Here is a 19,308-nt window from a genome sequence, read left to right on the forward strand (position 1 = left end):
TGCATGCCATTGTGTGGGAGCCTGTTTCAATCCATAAAGTGACTTATTTAACTTGCAAACTTTATTTTCTTTTCTTGGAATAATAAAACCTGTGGTTGACCCATATATATTTCTTCCTCTAATTTACCATTTAAGAAAGCTGTTTAACATCCATTTGGTGCACAACAAGATCATGAATATAAGTTAAGGCAAACAATACACGAATAGATGTTATTCTAGTCACAGGTGAACAAATATAAAAGAAATCAATCTTTTCTCTTTGTCTATAGCCTTTGGCAATAAGTCGGGCTTTAAAATTTTCAACTGATCCATCAGGTTTTAAATTTTTTTTAAGAATCTATTTGCAACCTATTGTTTTGCAACCAGGTGGAAGATCCACCAAGTGCCAAGTTTGATTTGACTCCAGGGAGTCCATTTCATCATTTATAACTTCTTGCCAAAAAATTGCATCTAAAGAAGTTAAAGCTTCTTGAATTGTATTAGGATCTTCTTGTAAGTTATATACATGGAAATCAGGGCCAAAATCTTTAGCTATTCGAGCTCTTTTACTTTTCCTAGGTTCTAATGCAGATTGACTATGTTTTACAACATTAGGTTCATAAATTTTAGAAGAATTAGAACCCCCACTATTTTGAAGATTAAAAGGAAATTTATTCTCATAAAAATCAGCATCAAGTGACTCAATTATGACATGGTTTTTCAAATCATAACATCTATATGCTTTGCTATTACATGCATAACCAATAAAAACACATTCATATGCTCTACTAGCCAATTTCGATCTTTTTGGACCAAGTTTACGAACATAAGCTAAACAACCCCAAGTTTTGAAATACAATACATTTGTTTTCTTATTTTTCCAAATTTCATAAGGAGAGATATTCGATTCTGAGGTAGGAATTCTATTTAATACATAACATATAGTCAACACAATTTCACCCCACCAATAAGAAGCAGCTCCAGAACTAAGTAGCAACACTCAATTCGCAAAGAGTTCGATTTTTTCTTTCCGCTTTACCATTCATTTCAGGAGAATAAGGAGCAGTAGTTTCATGAATAATTCCATTAGACTTAAACAAATTAACAAATTCAATGGATTCATATTCTTGTCATCTATCACTACGAAATCTTTTAATCTTATGATTAAACTGATTTTCAACTTCAGTAAAGAAAGTTTTGAACATGTCAATAGCTTTACTTTTATTTTTCATAAGATAGACAAAACAGTAATTCAAACAATCATCAATAAAGGTAATAAAATAACGTTTTCCATTTCTAGTTAACACTCTATCAAATTCGCATATATCAGAATGAATTAAGTCAAGTGGTTCAGATTCTCTATTGACAGATTTATGTGAAGTTCTAGTGATTTTAGCTTGACTACAATATTCACATTTTTCAAAATCAGTCAACGATAAGTTAGGTAAAAAGCCTAAGTTACTCATGTTCTTAACCAAGAGTTTGTTAACATGACAAAGTCTAGCATGCCAAGTATTAAAAGAAGACAACATGTAATCAGAAGTAGACATTTTATCAACATTCAATTTAAACATTCCATTAGTAGCATATCCCTTTCCCACAAAAACCCCATTTCTAGTAAGAGTATACGTATTTGCTCCAAACGTTTGAGTGAATCCAGCCTTGTTGAGAAGTAAGCCTGAGACCAAATTCTTCCTTATTGTTGGAGCATGCATCACATCTTTCAGTATCATGGGTTTTCCAGAGGTGAACTTTAACTCCACCTCTCCAGTACCAGCAACATCAGTTGAGTGCGAATCACCCAACAACACATTTCTTCCCTCAGCCATAGAATAGGTCTTGAAAAGAGAACGATCGTAGCAAGCATGGGGAGAAGTGCCAGTGTCCACCCACCACCCACCACCCCTCGGACTAAGTTGATTTCTGATATCATTGCAATTAGTTGCTCTTCAACAAGATTTGTTTGAGAAGCAAAGTTTTCCTTATAATGCATGGCAGATTGAATTCATCTTAAAATTGTTGTAAACTGAAATAGAAAGGAACGAAATTACTCAAAAAAAATGTAGAAGCCTTGAGTGGTGAATGATTCTTGGGATGAGTCAGGGACTAAGTCACTTTCTTTAAAACATTTTGCGGCTTTGCCCAAAGTGTGCAAGCAGTTCACAAACACCACGTCGTCCCCAGGATATAACATCCCAAAACCTTCTTCTTCTGATGAAGTTCTTCCTTGCACAGTGGAAGAACCTTCGAACTCACACTCTCTCTCAATATGTTGCTAACCAAAACTATATATCAGAAAATATATCTATTTTTGTTCCGCATACTTTCACTACTAAATATACATTTAGACGAAAAAGACGTTGAGAGTTTGAGAAAATTGAAAGCAGGAATAAAACGGTCTTAGGTCCGATTCTCGCCGAAGGCGAATTTGAACCACTAAACCGTAGCACTAAGTGGCTCCTAACAATGTCTCTTAACAAGTTTAGAGGTATTTGTCTTCACTAATAAATGAAAAGCGTTTGAATTTCATGAATGACAAGTGCAATACAAAATTCAAATTATCATGGTTCTTCCATTATATGATTTAACCAAAGCATACCATCTCTTAGTGTAAATATATCATTGAACTATCATTGAAGTAGTTCCAACATTCGTATACCATCTTAATTATCAATTTACTATTACAAAATTTCTATTAATTTTTCTTTACAAACTAAAGTGTTATTAGGCTAAGTTGTTAAATATTAGGAGATGAGTAGGGATCGACCCACCGCCAAAGTACATATATAGGTATTACTGTTTTCTGCTACTATGATAAAGTGTAATATACTTCTATATATTAAAAGAAAATTCACTGATACATTTCCACATGTAAACATTCAACATTGGACATATATAATATTTTTCCCTACTTCTTTGGAAATTTAATTTTCCAATGCAATAGGCAAATAGGGAAACAAAGACAATCCCAACTGGGAAAGCAATGAGAACAAGAGCCACAAGGCCTAAACAATCATGGTGGAAACCATAATAATCTTGTAGGATTATTTTCTATTTAAAAAACGTATGTGAACATACACATTATTTTCTATTATAATATGTGTAAGTTTATGAAGGGAAATATTCACTAAAATGATCAAAAATCAAATTCTGATGCCAAAACAAAATCAAATATTGTCATACTGAAAAACTAATCATTTCAACAAATGAGATTCAAATATTTGATTATTTTGGCCAATTTTCCTGTATTGATACCCTAACCTAAAGTATAAATTACTTGCACATCCAAATTATAACACATGAATTAACAACACTCCGTCAATTAGACTTGTGTTACATGTATTTACACGGTTATTGTCATTCCAAGTGCTCAAATGCTAATGGAGTTACACAAAACCATCAAATATTAGAAAAGATTGGATTCAAGATATACTAAGTATAATGTACAGAATGTTGCATATAAAGTACCAGAAAACTTTAGTAGGTGACCAAGAGAACCCTATTGCAGGATATGCAACGGCTACATACAAAACTTGTAACATTGTATAATGTATTTTAATGGCAACATGCAACATTTAACACTTTACACTATATTTGGATGAGGAAGTTTAAGATTGCTAAGGAAATTTAAAGTAACGGAAATTGAAATGATGGAATTTTATTTTATAGAATATGTGAATTTTCTTGTTTGGTTGAGGAAAATAAACTTGGAATTTAGATAAAAGTCAGAATTTGTAAATTGACATGCACCAGTTTCCTTGTTTGGATTCATAAACATATATAGGAATTTAGAATTTTCGGGTGAAAAAAAAACTTGGAATTTGGGACCTCCAATTCCCAAGTTTAAATTCCATGTAAATATGTATCATTTCCCAATTTCTATGATTGAGTGCTTAAAAATAACAAATTCCGTAATCAATTCCATTTATTTTTAGGTTAACCAAACAAGAGAATTCACAAATTCTAGAAAATAAAATCCTGTCAATTCAATTTCCGTCATTTTAAAATTCCTTAGTAATCTTAAATTTCTTCATCCAAACATAGTGTTAAGAACAATGGAATTTGAAATGAAATTTGTTATTTTAAACCCTCATTCATGAAAATTCAGAAATGACACCAATTTACATAGAATTTAAAATGGGAATTAGATGTCCCAAATTCCAAGTTTTTTTCTCATGCAGAAATTCTAAATTTCTATGTTTATGAATCCAAACAAGAGAATTGGTACATGTTAATTTTTAAATTCCAGCTTTTATCAAAATTCCAAGTTTATTTCCCTCATCCAAACATAGTGTTAGTTTAAAACTGTGAAGATTTTGATTTATCGATTACAAACTAAATAAGTACTTGAATTCTTAGGCACTTCAACGTATGAACTTGTGCAAATGAACAAGGTCGGCCCTGAGATTTTGAAGGCCCGAGCTAAGCTACCAAATAGGAGCCCTTTAATTCTTAGGCACTCCAATTGGTTGTAGGTTCATATACATTTTATTTTTATAGTAAATACTCATTAATTTATTATTATATCGTACTCTTATTTAATTAATAATCAACAATATGCTAAAGTTTTAAGAAGGTGTTTGGACCCAAAATTACATCATCGGCCCGTGCAATCAAGGCCGTTGAGTAGGCATAGCTCTCAATCGTCGGATAAAAAAGCAGAGATAATTTTGTTATTAAAGGATAATATTATGGTTTTTATCATAATTATCTTTTAATGATTTATCTCGACATCTTCTTATGAAAGAGGGAAAATATATCTCCAAGCTGGAAACACGCAGCACAATTCAAAGCGATTTGGATGTTTGGCGTGTGGATGTGGTTTGGATCGGTTTTAGTTGACAAATATGCATGCATGTGATAAGGGTGAAGTAAAAATGGTGATATGCTTTGAAAATGAGTCTACATGTGTTGGTGATAAGATGGCAGCAACTGCCTTGCTGACAATTAACATTGGGTATTTTATGCTAAATCATGCATATTGGTATATGCTTTTGTATTGTGGGCCAGCATATGTTTTTTTTTTATGGAGCCAAATTCATTTAACAATGGATATTTGGAACAATAAGAAGTTTAAGTAGGCATAGGCCTTTGAGAGTTTGAGTTTCAGTTGGTTTCTACGAAATCATCAAGGCCACGCCAAGCGGGATCATGCATATTTGAAAGAGAATATTCCTATTATTTTGCAACTTACGACGGCAATCTTACGGTTATAGAGGCAATGACAACATAAAGGTGGTATTTCGAATTCAACACACAAACTGCCATGCACAAACTCTTGCTCTACGCGAAACCTCTTAACAACCTTGAGATTTTTATTTTCCTTTTTCGCCAACACATCTTCAGTTTGGATAAATAGCACTATGAAGGCAACCGGTGAACATCTTCACTTTGGATAAACAATACTATAACCGTAGAACCATTCGACCATGAAGCACCTTTAGTTTGGATAAACAACATTGCTCCGAGACCGATTGATTACCTATCCAAGTCTCGGTCAAGAAGAATTTTCAAGTCCTTACTAGTAGAGATCATCTCATCAGCCTTCTCGACGAAGTGAGGTGTTACCAGGTTACTACATTCGGCACCCTGAGAGCCCAATTTGATATTGAACTTCGTAGAACTAATAGCCTTGTCTTCAGGTTCTAGAACCTGAAGGTCGAGACGTGTTCATTTCTCGACCGCAGTCGTGAGATTCAGAAGTCAATAGTGCGCCCAATGCAACATCAACTCATTTTACTTACCGGTCAAGCTCGACCGTCGAGTTGGCATGCCCCACACACAACCGAAGGACATAGTTAGCTTTTTAATTACTCGGCTTGTGCGCCACGTATACTTGATAGTTTTTAAGATCAACAGAAGGTAAAGAGCAATAAAAACTGATTAACGAATTTAACAAATTTAATAGCGCCAATTGATCCTCTTGTATTCTTCTTGAAATCAATTTCACAATAACGAATATTAGAATCATGAGATGATTGATAATAAATTATTGAAACAGAGAAGATATAGCAAATAAGATAAGGTAGCTGGCATTTGATAGCGATTTTGCTTGTAAAACTACACTTTTTGTCCATCCAGAAGAAACCCATTCTTCTGTTACATGGCTTAACCGTGACCACACAAAACAGGAGAGCACGGGAAGGGCACCAGAAGTGGAGGGCAAACAATCCTTGTCCGTGCTTTGTCCATCGAGAATAAGAAATTGTAGGGACTAGGGGCCCATTGCTCTTTTGAGATGCAAGTTAAGGGACCTAACAAAGGGAAGTAAAAAGCATTGGTAGGACAAAACAAGCCGTTTTAGGAAAACAACTTGGGGGAAGATTCTCTCATTTCCTAATCTCTCTCCCATTTTCTCTCCTTCTATTTGAACGGTTACGGTTTAGCTACGTCAATATCTTATATATATATTTTTAGAGACGATAAGACAAAAAATAATATGTGGGAGAAGGGAAAAGAAGGGGATGAGAATAGGAGGGGAGATAATTCTCTTCCAAACAACTTGCCTATACAATTCGGATTCTAAGACGGTGGTATCCCAAACGAATCTCATCCGACTATGTGTTTAAACATTGCACATGACACCACGTGATTGTTAAAACATTGTCACCGTAGTGTATTGTACATATACATGATTGTTTTGAAGTAACATCATCATTGTGACATATTCATGACGTATGCTTATCTCGCCGACTAGAGTTTCAGATTCCTAACCAGGCGGGCATAAACGTGCTTACAGCCTAAAAGGCCTTAACCTCATAGATCTGAAAACACATTTCTGTCGGAGAAATTGTCAAGAATAAGATACGAACTAGAGTTTACTCCGGGCAAGATACCTGAGATTTTTAGCCGTTAAAGTCATTGAATTCTTGACCAATGATCTAACAGCTAAGTTCACATTGTATAACCGAGGCACACTACAGAACGTAGAAAAAAATAATGGGGATTAAAACGCTTCATTGGGTAGAGGGATAAGTGACAAAACAATGAGAAAAAACACATCAATTGTATTAGAAATGCAACTTGCCAATGTGCACAACAACAAATGAACATAGTTGCTACTCCACCGCAAAACCACCTCTGTGTCTGTCAAATCTTATTAATCTCTGCGAGCAGAGGTAGCAAAACAACCTTGAAAAAAAACCCCCCACAACTTTCCATATGTTTTTTTTGACACCCCCGTTAACCCCTCATAATCATAAACTACTAATGACACATTCTTCAAAGAACACGAAAATATAAAAATACTAATAAAAGAAAACCCAAATGGCGCAATGCCTGTATAGAGAGAGAGAGAGAGAGCGAGAGCAGCAGAGGCTTAATTCAATTCAATGTTTTGATTCGAAGGGGTGAAGACTGAAGAGCCGCCATTAAAGCTTTAAGCTTGGGGCTTGTCCCACTTGAGTGGCTTGACAACCTCCCAGGTGAAGTCGGGGTCATCCCTCCCGAAGTGTCCGTAGGCGGCGGTCTTCAAAAACCTTCCATTGCCACCCCTCTTGAGGTCCAGGTTGATGGAGATCATGCCTGGCCTGAAATCGAATGTCTCCTTCACAATCTTGAGGATCTCCTTGTCAGGGATCTTTCCGGTGCCATAAGAATCAACAAACACTGACAAAGGCTCGGGCACACCGATGGCATAGGAAACCTGCACAATGCACCTCCTTGCAAGTCCATTGGCCACAATGGACTTTGCAGCCTGCCTCACAATGTAGGCACCACTCCTGTCCACCTTGGTTGGGTCCTTGCCTGAGAAGGCACCACCTCCGTGAGCACCCCATCCTCCATAGGTGTCGATGATGATCTTGCGGCCGGTGAGACCAGCGTCACCATGAGGGCCCCCAATCACAAATCTGCCAGATGGGTTGAGATGGAAGATGGTCTTCTCATCAAGGTACTTCTCTGGGATCACAGGCTTGATAACATGCTCCTTGAGATCAGCGGCAATCTCATCGTTTGTCACGGTCTCATCGTGCTGGGTTGAAATCAGGACGGTGTGGACGCGAATTGGGACCATGGCACCCTTGTCATTGAAATACTCAATAGTGACTTGGGTCTTGCCATCAGGCCTCAACCAGGCACAAGTGCCGTTCTTGCGAACCTCAGTGAGCTTGGCACCAAGCTTGGTTGCAAGGACGTGGGTGAGTGGCATGAGCTCGGGGGTCTCATCAGTAGCATACCCAAACATGTGGCCTTGGTCACCAGCACCAATTTCCTCAGGCCTCTTGGAGAAATGACCATGGACACCTTGAGCAATGTCAGGACTCTGCTGCTCAATGTTCACAAGAACCTTGCAGTTGTCGGCATCAAGACCCACATCGTCTGATACGAAACCAATTGTCCGGCATGTGTCACGAACGATCTTCTCATAGTCCACATTGGCCTTGGTGGTGATTTCTCCGAAGACCATGACCATGTTGGTCTTGGTGCAGGTCTCGCAGGCGACCTTGCTGTCGGGGTCTTGTGTGAGGCAGGCATCGAGCACTGCATCGGAGATCTGGTCACAGAGCTTGTCTGGGTGACCCTCATTGACTGATTCGGATGTGAACAAGAAGGTCTCCATATCTTACAATCTGAAAAAAAAACACAATAGCATAGCACATAGTAAGAACATGAAAATCTACAAGGCCACACAGTTATCAATTCTTCTGCAAACAAAATCTAAAACTTCAACACATGCAAAATCCAAAATTCAAAATACAGATCCAAAATTCAAAATACGACATGAATTACTAAATCAACTGCACGCATAAACTGCTACCAGATCTGCAATGTCAGAGTCCATTTCTAAAATCTAAAACTCCAACGGTAACAATTCGAGAAAAAGCAACTACTTTCCAATAGATTTGCTAAAAATAATAAAAATCCAGATCCAAAACTTTCCATATTTCAACAAAAATTCAATCTGCGGTGTCAGAATCCACTTCTAAAATCTTATCCAAACGGTAACAAATCGAAAAAAAGGCAGCCATTTTATCCACACAAATTAACAAAACTCCAGATCCAATTTCCACGTATTTCCCCAAATCACACACAAAACGATTCCAATTCCACAACCACCAACTCCAAACAACAGATCTAAAACCCAAATTCAAACAAAACGAGACGAACTCGAAACCCACAAGGGAACAGAGACGTACCTGGGAATCGAGAGAGAGATAAGGGGGAGAGAGTTGCTTGAGTAGAGGAAAAGAATGGGTTTTTGTGGTTTCCTCCTCAAGCGGTTCGAGGAAGTAAGGGTTTTGAGGTCCCAATTTATAGGGAATGTGGGTGGCCCTCCACACCCCCCAAGCTGCATAATTTGGGTTAGATTCATCTCGGTCACGTGGCAAGGGAATCAAGGGGATCATATTTAATCTCGGCCGTCGGTGGGGGTGAGTTGGTGTGTAAAAATTAACAGATCTCTCTCATCAATGTCACGTGATCAAGTGATTTCTTGAAATTTGATACAACGGTTAAAATTATTATAATTTTTAAAAAAAAATTTGTATTTAGTCATTAAATCAAATTTTAAAAGTCCGAATTATTTGATCCGTTGATTTTGATGGAAAAGATCTGTAAAGGATCTCTTTCCAAGATTAAAAAACGAGGGATTTTTTAGATGGCCGGAGGACGCGTTTACCGCGCATCCCACCAACCCCAGCCTGTAGTGATCAGTCGACGGTTTTGACTAATCACACCCTTCGTTTTTTAGTCGATTGGCCAATCAACCCGTTGGAAATCTAACTGCAAGACCACAATTTAGTTGGAGATGGTTGTAACTGACCGACGCCTCTTGTTTGAAACTTTGTGTTGAACATAATTTCTGTTGTGTCGTGTTTGGTTTGATATTGTTTAATAACTTCGATCGTATTGTGTCGTGTTAAGTCGTACTTAATTGTATTGAGTTCAAACTCAATACGAATATAAGACACATATATGAATGAATTACGAGTTTAGTATGAAAATTGGTGCAGAACAGCTCAATGTGAGCTCACTACAAGGTTTGGTTCAGAATGATATATCTTATATCACTAACTTGTTATTTGAGTCTAATGATCTTAACAAAATATACAGTCCCGAACACCCCATGAAAAGCTTTATTTCCAAACCAGAACACCTTTATGTGCGAAGTTTGGTATTTTGTTTGGTCCTATTTTCTGAACAGATTGGTGAGAATTTATATTGAAAGATTTAAAAGTTGAGTTGGGTCTTTCTACTACAAGGCAAAGGCTTTGGCTTATTTGGGGTTTGTATCATTTTCTGAGTATGGGTGGGTTGGTGAGTTTGTGATTTGGTATTCCATCGTTTTCTATATAATCCTATCTTGATTTTTTTTTTAATTTTTTTTATGGTAGCACCACCAACCCCCACCAAACTTAGGTAAAAAAAATTAAAAAATGTTACTTTCAACTGTTTAACTAATTACGTACTTATATTGGAATCTCGTGAATGATGAATTCAATACCAAATTAGGCTGCCCATTGTATGACTTAACCGAACTCCCACTCCCCTTAATGTAAAAATATCGATGTACTAAAAAAACTAATTACGTAAGGACATTGTTATTGGCCAGTTAAAAATCTCGTTGTGTAGTTTTCACAAGTGTATTTTTTTCTAAATATAAAAAGTTTAGAGTGGACAATGAGAGTTTTGAAATGTTAATAACAATTTTCTTAAGAAATTTAGTTTAAATACAAATCCAAAATAAGTTTAAGCTCAATTACCTTATTTTTAGTTTAGATACTAGTTTAAAAGTTAAACTAACGCCCAACCCTATTATCATAAGGCCATACAAGGCATTTACCTTCCCAATAAATTGCGACTAACCTGCATACGTAATATTTCTTTTAGAGAAGTTAAAAATTGAACTGCGTTAATCGCTTTAGGGCATATGTCTAGTTTTCAAGGACCTTTTAAAACCCGAAACGCAAAATGATTAACCAAACACTATCAAACCTTTTAAAACCGTAAGCCCTCAAAGTCTATCCTAAGCTCTAAAGGGAACTTATAAGATCTCGTTTGGATGTACTTTTAAAATGACTGAAAATGTTTTTGGTGAAAATATTTTTAGAACAAATTTTTAGTAAAAATGCAAGTAAATCCTGAAAAAACACTTAAAGTGCTTCCTGAAAGAAGCACATAACTGATCATTCTTGTAGAAAACACTTCAAATGCTTTTGGAACCTAAAACAATTTTCTCTAAGAACACTTTCAGTTATTTTAGAAGCACATCCAAGCGAAAGATAAAACTCTAAAAGAGTTAAGTTTGAGGATAATATGGTAATCTCACATGTATTTTTCAGTCATTAATCAGGATTTAACTATAATATATACATGTATGTAATATAATCTTCATCTAGATGGTCATCGACTCATGATGATTATATTAAATATATATTCACATAACTATCTTTTTATTTGACTATCTAACGATGATTGTATTAAATATCCGTAAGCATTGTAGTTAATTTCCACTAAATGTATTTTTACTAAAATATTTAGTTAGTCTTGGTATTCTTTCTTAAATATAGTGTTTTCTTTTTAAAACATATGTTTCATTTGGTATTTAATTCCTTTGTCCTAATAGGATCAAACTGCTATGAATCTAAATGCTGAGGCAAAAGATACATTTTTCAAAGGGTGTGCTTTCCACATATTCTTTTTTACTTTTTTTACATCCTTTGTTAATTCTGTCATTTGATCTTCTTTAATTCATCCAATCCGATGAACGAAAATTAAAAAGGCATGAGAAAAGTAAAAAGGGGTGTGTGGATATTATACCCCATTTTTCAATTGTATACTATTTCAGTCAAAGTTCCTACAGAACCACCCCCCAATAAAAAAATCAAAGTCAAAATTTATAATTCGTTGGTCATGTTATCTATTTATAAAATAACACGTAAAATAATATATCACGTAATATTTTCTAAACGTATCACAATTTTCTTGAGGCAAATGGGACCTCAAGTGGCAAGTGTTGCAAAAGCATGGTCCAATTCCAATCAAACGTAAGCGTGGCTTCCTAATAGTGCTATATTATGATAAGCAATGTTAATTATATAGAACATGCTCTATTAAATCTACAAATTGCAATCCGAAAAAATAATAAATAAAAATAAAAGCTTTGCACATGAGATGTCCTGTGGACGTGTTTAGTGCTGACCTAACGCATATAATTACTCTACAAGGACGTGGCACCGTGATTGTATTTCTTGTTCTTTTTTGTTTTAGGCCATTTCATTTTCTTAATTAATTATGTTTTGGCTTAAAACATAATTAAAACAATAGCTTATGTTGAACAAAGAATAGTTCCTTATAGAGTATCGTGGAGGGGAGGGGGGCTAGTGAGGCCTTCAAAATTTAAGGGCGTGGAGTGGAGTGACAGTACAATGACAAAGTACATATGAACAAATCCTCCCAAATAATTTATTTTTTCAAAAAATCAATTTCAAATTGAAAATAAACAATAAAAACTTATATGTTTTTATTCAAAATGGTCTGTGAAATTGGCATAATTTTGCATTTTGGTCTCTGATATTTAAAATAAATAGAAGTGTGGTTTTTGGGATTGTCTACCATCAATTATTTTGATCATTCCGTGAGAAATCTTTATTAAATTGAGGATATTTTTGCCAAATCAACCTCTCCCTTTGAATTAGTGGTTTCTTCAATTTAATAGGGATTTTTTACATAATGGCCAAATTGATTGACCGTGGACAATCTCATGACCATTTCTATTGATTTTAAATTTTAATAACCAAGGTAAGGAGTTATGACAATTTATAAGATCATTTTGGCTTAAAAGCCAAACTTGTATATTAAAAAGTTATATTGTGGGTGGAGTTAACAATTTTGCGGAGGGAGAGAGATGGGGGTTTTCGCTGTGGTGATTTGTGGTTAAAGGAATGTTTGGGGAGATGGCGGGGACTAAGGAGAGGTAGTGGATGTGCCGCAGGATAAGGGTGAACAAAGAAGAGATGGGTAACTTCTTCTATGTTAAAATGATCTGATTGGCTATTTATTACTACGGTCTAGTAGTATTTCTCTTAACTTGTAAGTGAGAGGTCTTAGTTTCGATTTTCGCCAAAAGTAAATTTGAACCACAAGCCCATTATGAGGCTAAGTTTACCTCATCCCTTTAATATAAATAATATCGTTTGTTAAAAAAAAATTAATCCGATTGTAATTAAGTTAAAATTTAGGTAATTTAGGCAAAAAAAATCAATAAAAACTTTACTATTTAACCATATATCAATGATATATTTTTATTAATTAGGCATAGGCCAATGATAAATGTCACATAGACTTTAAGTGATTATAAGTACTTGGAATTTGACTTTTCTATCCATCTTTCCTTATCTCTCTTTATATTTTAACACACATTATGTCCAACCAGCCCTTAACTATCTCATCTTCATTGTCTCTTCTCTCTCTCTCTCTCTCTCTCTCTCTCTCTCTCTCTCTCTCTCTAACAATAATATCAAAGTATAATCACAGAACAGGAAACAAACATTGGAACACGGTGTCTGAATCCATATAAACTATTTGAATATCAGTGTACAATCATAGAATATGAAATAACCTCTGCGTTGCAGTGTCTAAATCTACATATCAGAATCACACAAACTTTTAAATATCAAAGTACAATCACAGAACAAACAAACTCTGCATCGTTAGGGGGAGATAAACATGCAAACGTTCCCGTAAAACACCGCGAATTGTCGTGGTATGCTCCCACTATGTATCATTTAGATCCTCGCACTGCCCAATCTGAAACTGAGGTGCAACGAATTATAAATATTCAGAGCATTGCTCAAAGCATACTAGATGCTTTTAATGATCTAGCAAAGGTGACAATATCACATATACCTGCTGCAAACGCACCTGCAAGGATAGATGTACCCCGAAGGTGGGGAGGCTGCACCTTCCACGCAGCAAGGTACATTGGAGGCTAGCCAATCATCTGCTCCGACCCTGAACCGTGGCAGACCCTTTGGTTTAAAGGATTCACAACCCCGGAAGAGGAAGATGGCACCAACTAGTGACCCTAGTTTGAATCCGACCATCGCTCACTAATCCATTCCAATGCATGAGGTTATTCTAGATAACGGTGATACTTCAGACGAAACATGCCGAACTTCCGAGAATCGCGAGACTTAGGTCCACTACGCAATATTGGATGAGGTTTGGAATAGGAATGAGATGATCATTGACGATGCATTCACGTACTCAGTGGCTACTGACATCATGCTTAGCGATGACATTGAACCACCTTTCGTCGATGAATGCCGACGTAGAACCGATTGGTCAAACAGGAAACAAGCAATCCAGGTCGAACTCGATTTGCTCGTGAAACATAAAGTGTTTAGACCTATCATTCCTACACCACCACACGTGAAGCCCATTGGCTACAAGTGAATTTTCATGAGGAAGCTTTATGAGAAGAATGAAATATTGCGATACAAAGCACGCCTCGTAGCGCAAGCTTCTCTCAGTGTCCTAAGATTGATTACGAGGAGACGTATTCCCCTGTAGTGGACGTTATAATGTTCCATTACCTAATTAGTTTGGTAGTTTCCGAAAACCTAAATATGCAGCTTATGGACGTGGTAACCGCATATCTCTATGGGGATCTAGATACGGAAATTTTCATGAAAGTTCTAGAATGACTTCCATTGATTGGTTCAAATAGTTCTAGACCACGGTACACTCTCTCAATTAGGTTGAGGAGGTTACTTTATGAATTGAAACAATCCGAACGGATGTGGTATAACCGTTTGAGTGAATGTTTGACAAGTCAGGGTTATGTGAACAACGAATTATGCCCATACGTGTTCATAAAGAAGTCACATTCTGGATTTGCAATCGTTGCAATTTATGTCGATGACATGAACCTCACGGGACTCCCGCAAAGCTTAAGAAAATTGCTGCACACTTGAAATCGAAATTTGAGATGAAAGATCTTGGGAAGACTCGATATTGCCTCGGTTTGGAGATCGAGCATTGTTTGGATGGAATCTTAGTACATCAATCGAACTACCCCCAAAAGGTGTTGCGTTATTTTAATAAGGATAAAGCGAAGCCTTCGAGTACACCTATGGTCGTTCGGACTCTAGATGCTAAACGAGACCCCTTCAGTCCAAAGGAGGATGATGACGAGATTTTGGAACCTGAAGTTCCTTACCTAAGTGCAATTGGGGTTTTATTGTACCTGACTTAGTGCACTAGACTTGACATCTCTTTCCCTGTTAATCTATTGGCAAGATACAGCAATGCGCCTATACGCAGATACTGGAATAGTGTTAAAGATATTTTCCCCTACCTCAAGTGTAAAATCCCGTTCCTGGATTTCACTGTTATAATCTACGTATTTGTATTATTGAGATTTTATATTATTTTTCGAGAATTTATATTAATTTATTTGAATTTAGATTTCAATTAAACTAGTTACGAAGAGTGAAGTTTGAAAAATTATTATTTACTCGTTGACTTTCGAGGTCACAAGTAACGTTTTCGAATAGATCTTGAAATCACGAAAGCATAGGCGAAAGCTGTTTGCGAGTTCGAATTATTACAGTATAGTTACGGATGTTTAAAATCGTTTTACTAAACTATAGGTTATAAATTAATTAAAACTCTCATTATGTGGGAATGGTAACCAATCAAAGCTGATGGACCATTCAAAAAAAAAAAACAGAAAAAAAAAGTAAGGAACCAATTAGAAAGGAGGGAGGTTTCTTAAAAAAAAAAATGAAGGAGGATCTGAATCTAACCCGTTTTGAGGGGAGGAGAATGGATTCGTTAACCCACCAACTTGACCCGCTTGTATCTCCTCCGTCCGAGCTCCGTTTTGGGTGATCTTGGTGTCCATGGAAAGCTCTTGACGACCCCTACATCTCTGTAGTGTTAGATTTCCCATTTTCTTTTCCATCTTTGCAATTCAAAGCCACAAAGCCCACGACTTTTCCAGCGGTTTTATCATTTTTCCGGTGATTTGCAGCAACCATTTCCTTTGAGTGAGGTATGAAACTTCATCTACTCTTCATAATCTTCAAGTTGGTATGCTTAGTTTGTGCTTTCGTGTTCATTTTAGAGTTGGGTGTTTAGAACCCTAGAACTCCGGTTTTCTCCGATGAATTTGGACGGTTTCTGGTTAGAATTTATCGTCGGCCTGGTTTTGAAAAGTGTTTCCCTTGTTGAGCTCTAACTACTAGGTAAATTTGAGCTCTTTTAGTTAATGTTGAAAATTCAGGGTTTCTAAACCCTCCACCTTGGCTACCACCGCGTGTGGCAGTGCGTGGGACCGTCCACGAGTATGGTCTAAGTACCAAATACCTTCTAGTGACCTTCTGAACCTATGTCTAACTCGATTTCCCGAAATTCAATTGTTTGGTGTGGTGATCAAATTGGACCGCCCCTTGTTTGTGTGATTGACGACAATCCGACCGTTGGATCATAATGAAATTTTAGTATGTTATTATAGAAGCATAATGTGGAGTTTGGGAAGTTATGGATTAGAAATCCGATATAAGGATCTTCAGGATCAAATTACGTAGAGTTGTGGACCTTATCGTTGATCGAGAGTTGATTTGTGGTCAACATGTCTCGAAACGTTCTAAATAATAAAATTAGTACTACGGGACTAATTGAAGTCTAGTGGGCCTATATTGGTAAGATAGTGACTTGAATATATGAGATATGATTATTATCTTAATTTCTTATATTGGTATCATTTGTGAATATGATTTGGTCTTATAAATATGATTTCTATTGAAATGTGATTTTTATATATTTAGCCATAGACCTATGCTTATTACATATGATTTGGCTTGTGTACTAATGATGTTTGTGATATATATGTGTTTAATTGTCTTTTTAATAATGTGAATGATAATTATGATGAATGTTATGACAATTATGGGATCTAATTATTGTTTGATAATTATTTGGATATGATTGCCAACTGAATACCTATTTGAACTTGGCATTACTACCTAGTATGTGATAGGGATGAAAGTCAGGAGATGAGTTAGGTACTTTATTAGATTTTTTAGTAGAAATAGTAATTAGGGGAATTCCTTGTGTTGTGCTCCATATGACTAGATGCTGGTTGATATGGGGAATCGATAGCGTGTATACATATAATTGGGTATAATGTGTGATGATGAGACCGCACCATGTAGTAGTGGTACATGGATGGTCATGCTTGGTATATCCGCGATGGGGGATCATACGTATGCGAGGAGTGATCATTCTTGGCATATCCGCAATGGGTGATCACTACCTACACTTATATGATACAGTCTTGCTTGGTATATCCGCGATGGGGGACTGTTAGGGGTGATCATGCTTGGTATATCCGCGATGGGGGACCATACGCATTATAAAGGTGATGATGATTATTTGTACTTGTTACATTTGATAGGCGATCATATTTAGTTTGGTTCCGTTAAGTGGTTCGGAACCCGAGGTTGTTGGATTGCGTAGAGTGGTATGAAATCCCATTATTTGGAGAAGTAGGCTTGGCCTAACTGCATCACTCTAGCCTTAGTTATATATATATATATATATATATATATATATATTTGTGTCAATGGTTTCGAGAATCTTGTGAATTGAGTTAGAAAAGATGTTGGACGTCTGGGTGACTCCTTTGAGATTTTCTACGATTCGATTATGATTTCATAAGGTATGAATTTAGAAGATATGGGAATGAGTGTTATTACTTTGATCAAATTCATTAATTAATGTGGGTAGAGAATGGTTTTGTGTTTCGTCGGTTCTTAAATATGATGTATGTTGTGAATTGTGATATCATGATGAGACATAATGATTTATATGTAGGATGTAAGAGAAATCATGACTTCATGAGGGTTTGTTATGTAGCCTGAGCCCGGGAATTTCATGTTATCAGGTTATATTAAATGATTGAGGAATGTTATGCCTTTCTGCTTGAACTCAGTGGGATAAATGTCTGATTTTGTGAATGGTGAACTACGAATGGCTTGATCCCTATTGAAGGTACGTAGGCAGTCTAACGAGGAGGTAAGATGCAGCCATAAAGTATACGGAAAAAAAAAATTACTACGCAAATTCTAGGCATGAGTTGAGCTTGATACATATCTCGGAGACGGGGTATGTTAGATATACGGGTTTTTTATGATGTCACGTGTCGGTCCTGGGCGTGACATAAATGGTACAACAGATTTGGGCTTGTTCTATACCCGCGAATCTCCGAGTATTGCCGCCCCCTATGGTCCTCGGATTGATTCTCGCCTTGTTGGTTACGCAGATGCTGGATATCTATCTGACCCACACAAGACATGTTTTCAAACGGGCTATATCTTTACCGTTGGAGACACTGCTATATCTTAGAGGTCTACCAAGCAAAAGCTAGTTGCGACTTCGTCAAACCATGCTAAGATTCTCGCCCTGCATGAAGCATTGCGTGAGTGCTTTTGGCTAAGAGAAGTTATGGGACACATTCGAAGCATTCGTGGCCTTACATCAATCGTTGACGTTTTTACGGCGATCTTTGAAGACAATGCAACATGTATCGAGCAATTAAAAAAATGATACATCAAGGGAGACAACACCAATCACATAGCGCCGAAGTTATTTTACTCACACTAGCAGCATCAGCATCAGAACATTGAAGTCAAGCAAATCCGTTCCCAGGACAACCTGGCCGATCTCTTCACCTAGTCATTACCCAAGTCTAGTTTTTAGAAGCTCATCTAAGGAATCGGTATGTGTAAATTATCTGAGTTGAATCGCTTATAGTTCTCTTATTTAGAAGTTATGTTCAACTCAGGGGGAGTATCTAGAAGCATACTCACATGATCTTAATGTACTATTTTTCCTACGATTAGAAGGATTTTTCCCACTAGGTTTTTGCTACCTAACTAGGTTTTAATGAGGCACCCATCCTGGGATGATCACACTCCGTTGATTTCACTACTTTCGTCTTGTTTGACATTTGTTTTAGACATTATGCATACTTCTCACTTTTCTTCTTAGTCTATGAGTTTTTCCTATGCCTTGGGTTTTACCATAGCGAGATTTTGTGAGTTTTACTACAAATGCGTACTTCAAATAAATTTGAGACTCGTGATCACCCGTTGTGTCGATGACTTCATCAACTAATCTACCTTATTTGCTGAAGATCTGATGCGATGGTATGTTGAGTATTTACACACTCAAGGGGGAGTGTTGCAGCCATATTTAGAATAGGAATGTGATTGTGTAAATCCTAGTAGATATGAGAATATATCTTATATTCCTATTAGGATTATAATACCTATTAAATGTTGTAATCCTAAAGGGAAAAGTTTTTACCTATCATATTAT

The 19,308-nt window shown here is 36.5% G+C and overlaps 1 protein-coding gene across 1 annotated transcript; it reads right to left on the bottom strand.

The window, feature by feature from the left end:
- Positions 1-6,966: 6,966 nt before the first annotated feature.
- LOC103452632 (S-adenosylmethionine synthase 2) lies at positions 6,967-9,274 on the bottom strand. The gene is made up of 2 exons (XM_008392153.4): positions 9,117-9,274; positions 6,967-8,549 (listed from the first exon to the last, which is right to left on the bottom strand). The coding sequence occupies exon 2, from the start codon at positions 8,537-8,539 to the stop codon at positions 7,358-7,360; it is 1,182 nt and encodes a 393-aa protein (XP_008390375.1). The 5' UTR covers positions 8,540-8,549; positions 9,117-9,274; the 3' UTR covers positions 6,967-7,357.
- Between the last annotated feature and the right edge of the window lie 10,034 nt (positions 9,275-19,308).

This window comes from Malus domestica, chromosome 13 (assembly GCF_042453785.1).
Source record: "Malus domestica chromosome 13, GDT2T_hap1".
NCBI lineage: Eukaryota > Viridiplantae > Streptophyta > Magnoliopsida > Rosales > Rosaceae > Malus > Malus domestica.

Coding starts and splice junctions, on each gene's coding strand:
- LOC103452632 (XM_008392153.4), bottom strand. CDS start 8,539: ATGGAGACCTTCTTGTTCACATCCGAATCAGTCAATGAGGGTCACCCA.